General features: G+C 52.4%; 1 protein-coding gene across 1 annotated transcript in view; it reads right to left on the bottom strand.

The window, feature by feature from the left end:
• Positions 1 to 15,011, bottom strand: part of USP7 (ubiquitin specific peptidase 7) — a 65,700-nt gene extending 50,689 nt beyond the window's left edge. The window contains exon 1 of the mRNA XM_047087103.1: positions 14,899 to 15,011. Coding sequence (XP_046943059.1) covers positions 14,899 to 14,983 — 85 coding nt within the window. The 5' untranslated portion in view covers positions 14,984 to 15,011. The remainder of the gene's footprint in view (positions 1 to 14,898) is intronic.
• Positions 15,012 to 15,952: the final 941 nt, after the last annotated feature.

Raw genomic sequence — 15,952 nt, 5'->3', positions numbered from 1 at the left:
GTTGCCTCATAATGGTTTGTTATTCTTAAATGAGCAACGAAGACGGGTCATAGGTTTCGTTTCTAATATGGCAAATGATGACAGACACAACCCACCTACTTAAAGCTCTTGGGGGTTTTCATCTCTTTAAAAAGCGTAACAGGATCCTGACAGCAAAAAAAGTTTGAGTCCAAAGACCAGACCGAGTGGGGGATGTGCGCTGTGCGGGGCTAGCAAAACTGGAATCACAAACCCTACTCTGCAGAGCTCCCACCTGGGAGCCACCATGCCCGCAACCTGGAAGGAGGCAGTCAAGGAGCCCACATTCCTTTATGCCTGGGGGTTTCTCGGCCTTCTGGGCCCTTCCGGAAGGGCACCTGGAAGCGGTAAGAGGCCCACAGGGGTGTGGTTCCAGCTCGGCCTCACTCACCCTGCTCCCCATTCAACTCCCCTCAGACCCCACACCGATGGACTCCAGCACCAGATCCCTTGTCACCAGATGGTCAGCGGCGCCCACAGTTGTGCATGGTAAAATCTAACCAACCCCTCATATCCGCTGCTGCTCTGACTGAACCCTCAAATGACACCGAGAGCCCCACCCTGCGCCACCCGGTTCATTCATTTAGTAGTGAAGCACATACACAGCCACAGAAAGGTTCCAAGTCCCCTTAAAACATACTGAATAAGGGGCGCCTGGGCGGCTCAGTTAAGTGTCCAAATTCGGCTCAGGTCATGATCTCACGGTCTGAGTTAGAGTCCCACGTGGGATTCTGGGTCTCCCTCCTTTTCTGCCCCTCCCCACTCGTATTCTGTCTCTCTCGCTCGCTGGAAAATAACCAAACTCTAAAAGGAAAAAAAATTTTTAATGTATCAAATAAAACCTACTACAGATGACAGAATCATGGGAGCCCGCACATCCTCTTGCTCCAACAGAAATCACGGTGAGGTCCCATTCGATGGAGCACTGGCGCATCTACAACATGAAGAAGCCTTGAAGATGAGATACTCAGTGCAAGAAGCTGGACACAAAAGACCACACACAATGCAGGATCCCATTTATACCAAAGGCCCGGAAGGGGCAAATCTGAAAAAGAGGAGCCGGACAGCTGCCTAGGCTGTAGGGAGATGGGGAGTGTCCCTAATGAGTACAGGATTTCGTTTCGGAGGAACGAAAATGTTCGAAATTTGGGGGTGCCTGAGTGGCTACATCAGATGGGTGTCCAACTTTGGCTCAGGTCATGAGTTTGTGAGTTCGAGCCCCACACTGGGCTCTGCGATGACAGCTCAGAGCCTGGAGGCTGCTTCAGATTGTGTCTCCTTCTCTCTCTGTACCTCCCCTGCGCACAACTCTGTCTCTCTCTCAAAAATAAAAAACATTAAAAAAACTTAACTAGGGGCACCTGGGTGGCTCAATCGGTTAAGCATCTGACTTAGGCTCAGGTCATGATCTCACGGTTTGTGAGTTCGAGTCGGGCTCTGTGCTGACAGCTCGGAGCCTGGAGCCTGCTTCAGATTCTGTGTCTCCCTCTCTCTCTCTCTGCCCCTCCCCTGCTACTGCTCTGTCTCTCTCAAAAATAAACAAACAAAATTTTTTTCAAATCATGGTGACTAACACGTTTTATCAAAAAGACTTACAAAAGGGCAGGTGCAAATCTAATCCTCTATTAACTGTTACCAAAGCAGGTAAAATTAAGAGCAAATATTGTGGCGTGTTCCCATCTGATTGAAACTAAAATACAAAAATGCAGTGTACCTGATTATTTGTACTATGTGGGAGAGAAACTGTGGATGGAGGCACGGCAAATGACCCAGACTCTTCCCTACTCCCCTGATCTCAAAGTCTGATGGGGAGAAAAGGAAAGAAACACCAGGCAGCGTGTTAATTATACCACAAAGAACATATCAGGAAATACAAAGATGCCTCTATTTTCACCTACTGGAAGCCTTGCCTCTGGCTCTCACCTCAAATTCCCTGGAACTCAAACCCTAACCTTACCCAGCCAGCCCTCCTACCCCACTCTCCACACCACTGCACCAGACCTCACTGCCTCCCCCACAGCCAACGTAATCTTTCTCTTCTCCACCTCCAGAGCCTTATCTCCTCACCTCTTGTGGCATTCATCACTTTGTATCCTGCACGAATTCTGTGCTCACGGGACCTATCTACATCCTGCTGACTTTCCTTAAGCAAAGACATCTTATCACCTCTTCATCTTTGAGAAAGCACCCCTATCCCCAGTGCCTGAGCAGTGATTCCAAGATTACCAGCAAGTATGCACTATGATGAGCCAGTTTGGGGAACCTTCTTCCTAAGTAATGACAGAAGAAAATGCTCGGTTTCCCATTATTCTAGATGATCCTGTTCAAGGCAGTGCGCACTAGAGAGGCAGAGCTAAAATCCAGTCCACAGGTTGGGTCCAGAGCATCCCTGCCCATCAAATTTCTGTGCTAATGGAGATTCTCCATAGACAGCTGCGCTGTCCAATACCAAAGCCACGACCCACATGTGGTGGCTATGAAGCCCTCGAACGACAGCTCGTGAGACTAAGTGACTGAATGTTTAATTTTACTTAATTTTTATTAGCCTAAATCTACTCAGTCATGAGTGAATACCGGCTACAACACTGGTCAGTGTGAATCTAGAAATCATTCCATCCCTCAGAGCCTTGGTTTCTTCATCGGTAGAGCAGGGGCATGACAGACACTTTCTGCTCTAACGCACAATCATACGACCAAACGGCTTCTGATAACACACCCAAAATGAAATAAGTACTTCAAGAAAACCAAGAGACCTTCAAATAATTGATCGGACCAGGGTGCCTGAGTGGCTCAGTCAGTTAAGCATCCAATTTCAGCTCAAGTCATGATCTCCCGGCTCACAGGTTTGAGCCCTGCATCAGGCTCCCTGATGTCAGCCCAGAGCCTGGTCCCGCTTTGGATTCTGTGTCTCCGTCTCTCTCTGGCCCTTCCCTGATCGGGCTCTGTCTCTCTCTCTCTCAAAAACAAATAAAACATTAAGAAACAATTTTAAAAAATGATTGGACCTAACTTCATCAAAATAGAAATTAGATTTTAAATAAGAGCCTCTGATTTCCAAGAACTACTGACCCTAAAACGTTTAGATCTGCAGTGCCAGTTCTCCCCTTCCCCATATACACGCCAAGGTAATTAACAACCAAGTGAATCGTCCTGAAGACTTAAAGGGGTAGGGACCGTGCTTTTCACATCACCCCACGGCACTGGAGCGGAGCCAGCCACCAAGAGGACCACCAGCGCCCACCTATGGTTGGTGAGAGCGCACGGCTGTGTCCAAGATGCAAAGACTAGCATCAAGCCATGTTAGGGTTTCTTAAAACTATTCTATAGACATTGACTGCTGCAATCACTTTCCAAACTAAACATGCTCCCCAAAGCCTACAAATTGTGTGTGTCTGTGTGTGTGTGTCTATTTTTTTTTCTCCCTTCGCATTCCCTGTTAGGGGAAGAGGGCCCCCCCCCCCAAAAAATATTCAATATATGCCATAAAAGCAATGCCACATGGCTAGGTGGTGGCTATGAGGCAAGGAGGATGGCCTCTTAGGTCACCCCGTTTCTTTCAGCACCCACCTTGTTAAGGAATCTGGGTCTCTGGGACGCCTGGGTGGCTCAGCCACTGAGTGTCCAACCGGCTCAGGTCACCATCTCACAGTTTGTGAGTTTGAGCCCCACATTGGGCTTGCTGCTGTCAGCGCGGACTCCTCTTCTGATCCCTCTGTCTCCCTCTCTCTGCCCCTCCCCCTCTCTCTGCTGGCACTATCTCAAAAATAAACAAACATTAAAGGGGGGGGCGCCTGGGTGGCTCAATCGGTTGAGCGTCTGACTTCGGCTCAGGTCATGATCTCACAGTTTGTGGGTTCGAGCCCCGCGTCGGGCTCTGTGCTGACAGCTCAGAGCCTGGAGCCTGCTTCAGATTCTGTGTCCCTCTCTCTCTGCCCCTTTCTCGCCCATGCTCTGTCTCTGTCTCAAAAATAAATAAAAACATTAAAAAAAATTTTTTTTAGCTTAACAAAAAAATACTGAACAAAAAAAAGGAAAAGGAATCTGGGGCTCTGGTACCCAGCTCCACAGAATCAGAAACTCTGAAATGCAGCATGTTTACATCCTGAGCCCCTGCTAATAAACCTTCTCAACTTTTCATCTCTCCATATACCCAGAGTCCCAAATGGTTTGCTTTAGGGATGATCCATTTCAGCTAAGGATCTCAGTATATAACAGTTACTGAATACCTCAGTTACTTCAATTCTATTCTCGCAAGGAGGGAGGCACCTGCCCTAAAAGCACATAATATTCTGCTCTGTATCTTCCTGACCCACACATCCACTTGCTGAACTGTACACGTGACCCCAACCACTTCTGGCAGTGAGCTACTTTCTATATTCAAAGCATGTGGTGAACCACACAAAAACGCTCAACCAGGAAGACCGACTGCAGCACACCATTCAGGGTTGGCGAGGGAAGGAACGTGGGAGAAGGCAGCAAAGGTGTTTCAGCTAAAAAGCAGTAACCACGTCTTTTACGACCCACGGGGTCTACTGGGTTTGACGAATCGCCATCAGCTGTGAGGCCAGACTGCACGGGTTCAAATCCCATTACTGACCCTGAGTAACTCGGTGTCTTGTTCTGCTTTGCTATGAAGCAGGGGTGATGATACAGCCATCTCGGAGAGCCTGCACATCACGTGGCCCAGAACAGAGTGAGGGGTCCTCAGTGAGGGTGGGCAGCCTCGCACTCATCGGGCTTCACCAAAGCCCCCTACAGGTTCAAGGCCAGCTACAAATATCGGGCACACACCTGCTCCTCACCCACCTCCCCGGATCCGCTATGACTTTCAGATGGCTGCTGGAACTTATTACTATAAACTTACTGGCCTAAACAACACACCCTTAGTCTTTGTTCTGGAGATTAAAAGTCTGAACACTGGGCTCCTTGGGCTGAAATCAAGGTGATAGCAGGGCTGTGTAGCTTCTGCAGGCTCCAAAGGAGAAATCTATTTTTTTTCTTCCCTCTTTTTTTCTTAAAGTTTATTCATTTTTCAGAGACAGAGCATGAAGGGGTGAGAGGGGCAGAGAGAGAGGGAGACACAGAATCTGAAGCAGGAGCCAGACTCCGAGCTGTCAGCCAAGAGCCCGATGCGGGGCTTGAACCCAGGGACTGGGAGATCATGACCTGGGCCGAAGTCAGATGCTTACTTAACCTACTGAGCCACCCAGGTACCCCGAGAAATCTATTTTTTGCCTTTTCCAGCTTCTAGAGACCTCCCCCATTCCTTGGCTCCCCTTTCCATCCTCAGAGCCAACAAGGCCTTCCCACCCCACACCACCCACACGGCAACCTCAGGACCCTTAGGATTACACCAGGCTCACCTGGGCAGCACTGGATACTCTCCCCATTAGGGACACTTACCTTTGCAACGTAAGGCAATACAGTTGCTGGCTCTGGGGATTAGGACAGGGACATCTCTGGGGGCCATTATTCCACCTACCACAGACCCTAAACCACAGACACAGACGCACAGGTCCCGATCCGACCAACCCTGTTGTGCTACTCGACATCTGCCTCCGACCACTCCAGCGCAGCGCCCCGCTTCTCAAAACCGGTCGTGTGCCCCCCTCAGAAAAGCCTCTGCTGACTCACCCTTCCCAGGGGAGCCAGTCCCGTCCCTACTATGTGGCACGGCCACCTCCTGTCCACCACCCCTTCGGAGCCCTTCACGGAGGCCCTCCCGTGCACATGTCCACCTGGCACCTGAACTCCGGCCCTCCGTAGGCAGAACATGTCTGGTACACAGGAGCCCTGCTAACCAGGCTCTGTGAGAACCACAACAGATCACCTCTGCTGCCGCGAGAATGCAAGCCTCCATTCCTGGTCCCTCTGGAAGCCAGACAAGAAGACAAAGAGGACAGGGCTAAAAACGAGAAGCCCTGCACAGGGTCGGCGAACAGGTGCCCCTCTGTGCACCTAACCACAATGAAGATCGAATGTAGGAACTTTCCAGTGATGTGACTTTCCCGCAACACCCAAGCATGGGCCTGTCACACCGGACCACATTACACCCTGCGAGACTTCAGAGTTCATTTGTTAACTGCAACCCCAAAGTAGGTATGATCCGCAATCCACTTCTTTGAACAAAAGAGAACTTAGCTCTGAGCTTGTAAGATACAACTGAAGCTATCCACAGAGAAATTCTAGAAAATCACTTTAAAAATCTCCCCCATTCTCGGTGTACCTCTCTAGCACTGAATTCACAGGAGTATTAGCAAAACAGAGAAACACTGGGGATAAACATCAGCCCCCATGAGCAGCAGAAGCGAGATCATCTGTTACTTTAAGAACTACACATGGAGGCTCTCGATGTGGGGGTTGCGACTTCACACAAAGTCGGGTTTGGTTACCAGAGCGGACCGACCGGCAGTTACCAGTGTAATAGGGTCTCTCTATACTCATGGTCTAGACACACACTTTCTTTTTTTTTTTTTTTTAATTTTTTTTTTAATGTTTATTTATTTTGGGGACAGAGAGAGACAGAGCATGAATGGGGGAGGGGCAGAGAGAGAGGGAGACACAGAATCGGAAGCAGGCTCCAGGCTCTGAGCCACCAGCCCAGAGCCTGAGGCGGGGCTCGAACTCACGGACCACGAGATCGTGACCTGAGCTGAAGTCGGACGCTTAACCGACTGAGCCACCCAGGCGCCCCTAGACACACACTTTCAATGAACACAAACGGTTTCTGTAATTTTCTTTCTTAGGACGTATGTTTGTTCTAATCACTGATTTCAACAGTTAGCTGTACATTTGTTGAATTAATAATAAACTTGGGCTTGTATTTTGTAGGTTTACTTGTATTTCACTTACATCGTCTGTTGGCACTGTATTTCTACAAAATACAGTCTAGAATGTCCACAGTGGACTAGAAATTAAAGAAAAAACCTGGTTCTTCACCACAAATAACTGGAGAAGCTAGCTCTATAGGGTTTGCCCAAGAACTATTTTATTCATTTTAACTGAGCTCTCCCAGAACACACTGCAAGTTTCCCAACATTCAATGTGATACCAATGCTTCCAGAAACACCACCAGCCAAGGATCCAACCAGATCATTTAGGCCAGCACTGGCCACTAACACTTTCTGCCGTTGCCAGAAGTACCCTGTACCTGCACTGTCCAACATGGTGGCCACCATCCACGTGTGGTTATTCATCACTTGAAATGTGGCTAGTAAAAACATTTTTTAATATGGCAAGTCAGTTAAGGAATAGGATTAATTTAAATTTTTTTAATTTTTTAATATTTATTTTTGAGAGAGGCAGAGCACGAGTGGAGGAGGGGCAGAGAGAGAGGGAGACACAGAATCCGAAGCGGGCTCCAGGCTCCACGCTGTCAGTACAGAGTCTGATGGGGGGCTCGAAACCACAAACTTCGAGATCATGACCTGAGGCAAAGTCAGACAGTCAACCAACTGAGCCACTCAGGTGCCCCTAATTTTTTTTAACGTAAACTCTACACCCAACTTGGGGCTAGAACTCATGACCCCCAGATCAAGAGTTGCATGCTCCATCAAATGTACCAACCAGGCGCCCCAATTTTATTTTAAACCTAAAATCGCAGGGCTGGTGGCCACTGTAATGCACTGCACGGGTCCTTATACCCATGTGGCATTTCCTCCTCCCCCCCATATGAAAACAAGTGGATTTCTGGAGAAAGATGGGCCTAAGAAGGAACCTGATCTCAGTTTGTTCTCATCAGAACCGGCAGGAGACCTGGAGTGCTTCGGAGAAATGAGGAATCCTGGCTAGGACAGCACCCCACTCCAGTCCAACCGAGGACAAGCGACCCCTCAGCCACTACCGCTCCCAGTCTCGAGTGGGAGAGTCAGCCCAAAGGCTGGGGCTCACAAAGGGGCCACAGCAACCCACGCCCCCACCAGCTGCTTCTGAGGGCATTCTGCAAGTCAGGCTTTTCCACCCGATTTGTGCATCCTCTTAATCCTTACACACTCAGCATAGAAGAGAGAAAGGCTGAGAATCTTTGGGGACAATTCTTGTAAATGTCCATGATGGAGACAAAACAGCACTATGGACTGAGGAATGTTTTTAACCACTTCACATACAGTTTCTTTGACTGAATAATGTCTCCTCCACGGTGATCTAAACCACCGAATGCAAGAAGCAGGCACTTCAAAATCACCCACCCAACACTAAGAGAAGCTAGGCTGCATAACCACACCGACAGTTAAGAACTGTTACACGCACTCGTTTTAAGACAGCCACTGCACAGGGTCAATTAAGAGCCTTGAAACAGAACCTATTCCTGAAAGTCGCATTGATGAAACATACTTCCAACTCCAGGTACGGGGCCCGTAAGTCCTTTTATAAGGGACCCCACAGTGATGGAGTTTGCTCAGCCAACACATTAGAGCCACTGGACAGGGTCTCCCTCGGAATAATCCCCCATCAACTCCTTCTGAAAGTACTATGAATCGGGTGGCAGGAGGGGTGGCCAAGAGAAGTTTTAGTTCCACCCAGACACCTGTGGCTACGCCCTGGAGCGTATCACACTCTACAAGACAGGCCACTCTCGTAAACTCATACCAGAGGCCAGTTTAGCAACTTATTGTGAGAGCAAGGCCTTCCCCAGGTGGATATGCTGAGGGCTGGCACACGATACAAGAGTCCTACCAGTATCAGGATGTCAGGAAAACCAATTTAGTCACTGGCACGGAATCAAAACCGGAGGACCTAGGCTTTGAATAGTCTATGCCAGGCAGGAGAATCACACAGAACCGCTGTGGTCACACAAGGGAACCTCCTCCTCCCCAGCTTTCAGACTCTCAACGACCCTCTCCCCCACACCCGACCAAAAAAAAAAAGGATCGACCGCCACCCTGAGACTCAGACTGACCACTCACGTGGCAAACGGTGGACTAGAGCTCCCTCAGGCAGGTAACCTGTTCTCTTCCAAAGGACACGGGCCCCCCTGGGCATGTGTGTCCACATTAGCAGCGGTGACCTGCGCAGTCTCCACACCTCCAGGCTGGCCTAAGAACTAAGCTGGTGACAAGCAGCACAGGGGCCAGGGAGGGCCCACCGGGCGGGGCGAGGAGCACCGTGCTCCCTGTTACCCCCAGAGGCCTTCCAACCCCAGCTCTTGCCACCCCAACAACATGCCGTGCCACCACTTCTCAGGGTGCAGCCCTCGAGCTCTCCCTCCCCCGTCTCCTGCTCGACTCCCACTTAGCCCTGTCGTCCCCATGTTCTGGAAGCATTCAGCTCTTGCCCAGGTCCGTGTATTTCCTGACTCTCTCATTACCCCCATTCCCAGCTTCCAAGTTCTAATTCACCAACCCTCAGAAGTAGGCCTGCTTCTCTTCAAGAGAATTTCAACACGTCTGACTTCTCATTAGCCAAGGCATGTGTTAACTTACTAGAAAAATGGCATAACTGACTTTCCTGCCTACGCTTGACACTTAAAATCCTGCTTCCTCCAACTTTCTTAAGTCCAAGTAAGTTCAGGACAAGTTCATGAAGCAGGTGACATTGAACAGTCAACTCTGTCACGGTACGTGTCAAGAAGTGCCTCGTTACAACTCTTTGTCTCCAGAGTAAGATCCCTTTGCCTTGGAAATCAAACAAAAAGACTCAGGCTACATATTACTCATCCAAAAAACCAGAAGAGTAACAAAACCAAATTTTAAAATACTCAGAAGCAACCGTCAGTAATTTATATAGACCCGTCAACACCCTGGTCTGGAAAACAGAAATGAGCTCCTCCTTCCAAAAGGATCAAAAATGCCATCTGAAGCAACTTACGTTAAAAGCAATAAAACTGAATTAGCAGCTATCAAAGCAACATCAGTTTATGGCTTCGGCTTTCTCTTTCACACACCACCTTGCCAGCCAGCCACCTCCTGTTGTACCGTTTAGCCTTAGAATTGCTTTTTCCTGAATGAATATCCCCCACAAGTACACTGAACAACAAAACAACAAAAAAAGAACAGGAGACGGTCACCTTCCACACTAACAACCCAACACTGAGGAAGAGAGGGGTATGCGAGGGACAACCACGGTCTACAGGACTCCAGTGCAAGCCAAACAGCCGTGGCAACCAGAAAGGTTTAGGGAGAAGGTGGCATGGGAACAGGTTTTGAACCACTGTCCTGGGGTATCCATCCTGTGTGCATTCTCAAAAGAGAAGCCATCGGTGTCTATGCAAGGCCCCAAAGCCGGGGCTGCACCCCAGGAAGCACCAGCCTGTGTGTGTTCGGACCCCAAAGCACAAAGAAGGCCAAGGCCAATCCTGAGGACTCTGATGGCCTACACGGGACTGTGTGACTCCCCACATACAGCACACCTGCGCCCCCCTAAAGCAGGGCGGTGAAGGGGCCAAGCGGTCCTGCGGGCAGTCTACTTTCAAAGAGCTGCACGAGCCGTGTGAGGTTCGGGAGGGATGGAGCAGACATCAGCAAGAAGGCTATTGCAAAGTCCCAGCATGAGGCAACAGGGGCCTCATTTAGGGTGGTGGCTGAAACCAAAGGGCTTGGTAACAGGATGTGGGGATCCAGAGAGAAGAATTCAAGGCCAACTCCCGAAGTGTGGAGACTGGGTGACCTGATTCTCAACCTCAAATCATCATTACATGCTCTAAAACTTTTCCCAGAACAGGAATACTCTTTATCACAGGGCTAGTGAGCTGAGCACACTTCAGTGCCCGTGTCTCAGCGCCCCAAGTCCACTCGTGTCCTCCGTCATCCACAGATGTTTCTTAAAATATTAAACCATTAATCTTAAGTACCTCTTTAGGCATCCCAAGCCCAGAATTCCATAATGCTGCTTAGATTGAGGCTGGTCCTGTTTTCTTCCTAGTCCACACTAGGACATAATCACCGTAGGACATTTCTGCACACCACGGAAAATCACAACCTGCCCTACCTGTGTATGCCATGCTCTGGTCCTAAGTCGATCACTTCCTCCCGTGCAAGGCTCCACTGTCCCAGGAACCCCACGAATTGAACATCCGCACTCCCAGTTCTCTGCACGGTACTTTACAAGAGCTTTGTGCTCTTGTCACACAATTAAATGGCAAAGTCCACACTCAAACTCAGGCCTGGCCCAAAGCCTGTGCTCAAGCCACCATAACTGCCGCACCACGAGGAGCTGGAACTCACTGGCCCCTTTCTCCCTTTCCACCAAGCTGACTGCAAAAAAATAAAAATAAAAATCAAGGAGGAAGGTACTCACTTTCTTCCCGTATCTGCTGTTAGCAATCTTTTATTTGTTCCCAGATCATCAAAATCAGCAGCCTGAGAAAATCGAGAGGGTTGATGCCTGTGGAGAGTAACTTCCAATCCTACCAAAACCTGCCAGGCTCAGAGTCAGACATTTCCAGGTTTGGCCTAATTTTTTTCTGCATTTCTTCTGGGTTCTCTAAGTTGACTTTCATCTTGTAGCTTCGCAGTTCTTTTACCAACCAAGGCTAACGCGAGAGAAAAATAGGGATTCCCGTGATTTTTGTCTTGTTACAGGGCTATCTGAAAAGGCAACTTGCGTTTTAGACAGAATAAAACGTGCCCAGTTTGGTTTATCTGGGTGCGTGTGTGCAAGGAAACTCCCTTTCACTCCCAAACCTGCCTTAGCACAAGGGTAACTCGAAACTCCGCCTCCCCACGAAAGTTTAAAAGAAAAAGAAATCCACCAGTGCTGCCTCTTCCCAACCAAAAACACAGAAGTCAATGATCAATTCTTTGCAAACTACAGATGACTCACTGATTTGCTCCCAGCTTGGTGTCCCAACGGCAGTGGTCTGAGTGTTGTACCGAGGTCAAACAAAACTGTCTGTCCCCAACAGTCTAAGAGATCACACTCTGCAACGGAGATTGCTCACAGGGGCCGAAGAAGCAAGGAACAAACATCAGGGTATTTACATTTGTGCTGGCCCGTCTATGCAGCAGAAGCAAGGGCCTTGGGAAAACTTCCTGTTGACTGGACAGGGCACAGCACTGACCAGATGATCACCGCTCCAAGTACTCAGAGGGCAGAGGCGTGCACAAGTCGCTCCTTCAGCCCCTCGGCCCGCACCTCCTCTGAGTTAGACAAGGAATAAACTGCTAAGTGAATTCCTTCCTGGCCAGACCGAATAACACCACCACCACCACCGCGTGTGCCTCCCCACTTGAAACGTGTGATCAACTGCTTCGGGACCTAGAGGAGGCATGGGGTCCGACCCCATGAACTGCCGTCCTGTCCCTCGTCTCTTCCCTCTCTGCCCTTCACCCTTTGTAACTTTCGCAATTGCTCAGAACAAGTCATTTTTAAAATAACAAAGCGTGAGCATTGTTACTCTACAGCAGATACGCAAGGACCGAGCAAAGTTCCGTCAAAAGCAAATGCAATCCCAGAGAAGTGGAGTGAGAAGGAGAGCAAACTAACACTGACCTACTGATAGGAAAGAACAACCGACCTAACCAGTCTCCCAAGCTCCTCCGAAACGGCCCTGCCCAGGAGGGGCAGGTAGGATGCTCCTCATTGACAAAGCCTTCCCTTCCTCAAGCTGATCAGAACCCTAACTGCTACCAGCTGCCAGTTCTATTGGACTCAGGGCAGGTTCAAGGCACTAGCATAACCTGGCACGTGAAGCCAAATGGAGTTGATTGTCACTAAATCCCACCCTGCTGGCTTTTTAGTAGGAAGGATTCTTCCCCTCTTCCTGATCCTAAACTACAATATTTAAAGCCAGCACATTTCAGGAGTGGGAAGCTTAATAAAGGCTGATAGGCAGCTTTGTGAACCACACACCTGTGGGTGCTCACAGGGAATTGACAATCCCAAGTCCTACAGAGGCAAGGTATCGGCGGGATAATGAATTTGGGACAGAGGTCCACTCAAAAGAAACAAGTTTTCTTAAGTTTTAGAAATCAGCATTAATAACCGCAACCTTCCCCTCCAATTTTGAGATTCCAGTAAATTCGCAGATTAATGATTTTAGGAGTGACCTTTCCAATACAAACTTTGATATGAAAATAAAACTCCATGAGAAAAGGAAGTCATCTTGCAAGCAAAGAGTGTGTGGATTTCTTGGAACTGTGGATTTCTGAAAATTCTCCCACTACCCTTCAACACTCTCCAATCTTACAGAAAAGTCCGCAGAACTCGGGGCATGACGATTTCCCCAAAGACAGTTCTGTATCAGAAATAGGTCCTTCAGTGATGTCCACCTTTATTGCTTCTCACTACTATTTTAAAACACTTGGAAAAGTGGTAAAACAACATATAGGGGAAATCAGTATGCTAGCACTGTTGGATTTTTGTCTTCATGGAGCGCTATTCAAAAAAAAGTGGGGGGAGGGACTGAAAAGCAACCTGTTTGGTTATGTGGCATAAAAGGAATACCCAAAATTGTCTCAGCAACATATTCCTGCAACTAGCTGGTTTAATCACCCATGCCAAAAGCTTCATGAAGCTACTGCCTTCCTGAAGCCAAAGGAAATACATAGCCCGGTCCTTGGCGCGGACTCTGCTCTCCTGTCCCCCACGACTGCCCATTGTTAAGTACCACTGGGAAGTGCTTTCTGCAGGCATTTCCACCACTTTGCCTTTTGCAATCTGGCAAGCCATTTTTTTCAGGGAACATCCAATTACTGGCAGTACGTCATTCACAGGGGAATACCAGTCATGGTTAAGTGTTCCCACCAACCAGGGTGGCAGGCAGTCCCCACACGTGTAGCCACCCGACAGGACAAATGTGGTCCTTTGCCTCAGCTTCCTGAGCAAGGTTCCATTCATTTATGCAACCCGAGATCGCTGGCTAAAAGCAAACTAAGAACATTCAGTGCCCAGTTCACTTAGCTACCCCCTTTTTTGGCTCCTGCCGGTCTGACCCCTCAAGGCAGGTAAAAAAGCTGTTTTTCCAGACTACTTTGACTTTGCTCTTTTAAACACTTGGGGCCACGAGAACTAAAACATGCCTTCCAATGGCCAACTTGGCCCGAAATATGTAAACCAAAGACTCTTGACATCAAACCTTTATAACCAAGACCCCGTATCTGGAAGTACCTGAGGAAACTGCTGCCAGAAGGGCAGAAAATTAAGTTACTTTTGGAGTCAGGATTGATTCGGCTGTAGGTAGCCATGTGCGGCGGGGCTCTCGCGCAGTTGCAAACACACACCTGGCCGGATGCTGACTGCACCGCACACAGTCGGGTAACCCAACTCTCCCCTCCCCGCCCCCCGCCCAAACAGGTAAGTAGAAACAGCGTCCGGCTCAGAACTCGGGGCCAGTCCCAAGGCGGAGAACATGTGCCTTCCTTGCAGGTGTTGCACCAAAATGAAGCCCAACGCTAGGAACTGCCGTTTTAAAGGGATCCGGGGGAACGCCTCGCAGCCCTGGTGGGCGCTCCGGGGGAGCGCACGCGAGCAGGTGCGGGCGAGCCCCGCGTCCACGGAGGGCGAGCGCTCCCCAAGCTCGCCGGCCGGAACCGGGCCAGGCGAGGCAGATCGCGGGGACGCCCGCCACGGGGCACGGCCCGCCCCCACCCACACCCCCCCTCCCCCCCCTCCGGAGCCCGGCTCCCGACCCGACGGCCGCCAGCAGCCCGGAGCACGCCTGCGTCCCTCGGGCGGCCAGGGCGCCCTCATTCACAAGCCCGGGATCCGGGCGCTTTGTGCCGGAAGGCGCCCCGGACAATGAGCCGGGCAGGGGGCCGCCGGCCGCCCCCAGCGCGCGCGGGCCCGGCATGACGGTGCAGCCTCGCCCGGCCCGGCCCAGGCCCAGGCCCGCGGCCGCCGGGGCCTGCTTAAAGATGGCGAGCCCCTCGCGTGGCTCCCGCGGCTCCCCCCGGCCACAATGGAAGGCGCCCCCCGGCCCCGCCGCGGCCGGTCCGCGGGCCTCACCTTCCATCTCCATGTCCTCGGGCTCGCTCAGCTGCTGCTCGCCCGCTTTCTGCTGCTGCTGCTGCTGCTGCTGCTGGTGGTTCATGTCGGCCGCGGCCTGGGCCTCGCCTGCGGCCGGGAGCCCGGGCTGCGGGCCCGGCGGGCGGGCGGCGGCGGCGGCGAGCCGGGGCGGCGGCGGCGGCGGCGGCGGCGGGGCGGCCTCCTCCTCCTCCTCCCGCGCGTCGTCGGCGGCGGCGGCGGCCCCGGGGCGGCCCGCGGCGGGCGGCGGCGGCGGCGGCGGCGGCGGCAGGGAGACGCGCACGTACTTGCTCGCGATTCGCCCAATCTCGGCGCCGAGGCGGGCGGGCGGCCGGCGGGCCGGGCCGGGCGGCCTCGTCGCTCGCTGCGGCCGCCGCCGCCGCCGCCGCCGCCGCGGGGCCCGCCTCCCGCCGCCGGGGCCGGGGCCGGGGCTGCGGGGCCGCGGGCCGGCCGGGGGCGGAGGGCGGCCGGGCGGGGGCCGCGGAGTCAGCCCCGCCTCGGGCCGGGCGCGGCGGGCGGGAGGCCTGGCCGGCCGCGGCGGGCCTGCGGGGCCTGGGGCCGGCGGGAGCGGCGGCGGCGCGGGCGGGCGACTGGCCGGCCGCGCTCGGGGCGCTGCGGCCTCCGCCTCCTCGGCGTCGTCGTCGGGGCTCCGGCAGCGGACGCGGCGCCCGGCGGCTCGGCTCGGCTCGCTCTCAAAATGGCGGCGGCGTGAAATGTCACATCCGCATGGGGGGCCCGAGAGCGAGCGAGCGAGCGAGCGGAGAGCGGGCGGGCGGCGCAGGGAGCGGGCGGGCGGGAGGGCGCCGAGCAGGAGGGCGGAGCGGGAGCGGAGGGCGGAGCAGGGGAGGCGGAGCAGAGAGCGGCCCGCCCGCCGCTGCCGCCGCAGCCGCCTCGGCCCGCCCGCCGGCTGCGGCTCCGGCTCCCGCTCCCGCTCCAGCCCGCGTCGCGCCGCGCCGCGCCCCCCGTGCCTCCCACGCCCCCAGCGCCGCCCGGCCCCGGGTGCCTGCCCCTGAGTCCCGGGACGCGCCGGTGCGGG

This window comes from Lynx rufus, unplaced genomic scaffold (genome assembly GCF_022079265.1).
Source record: "Lynx rufus isolate CCGP_SWC_20201006 ecotype Redwood Valley unplaced genomic scaffold, mLynRuf1.p SCAF_23, whole genome shotgun sequence".
In the NCBI taxonomy this organism is placed as follows: Eukaryota; Metazoa; Chordata; class Mammalia; order Carnivora; family Felidae; genus Lynx; species Lynx rufus.
This window is presented reverse-complemented; position numbering and strand designations above follow the sequence as displayed.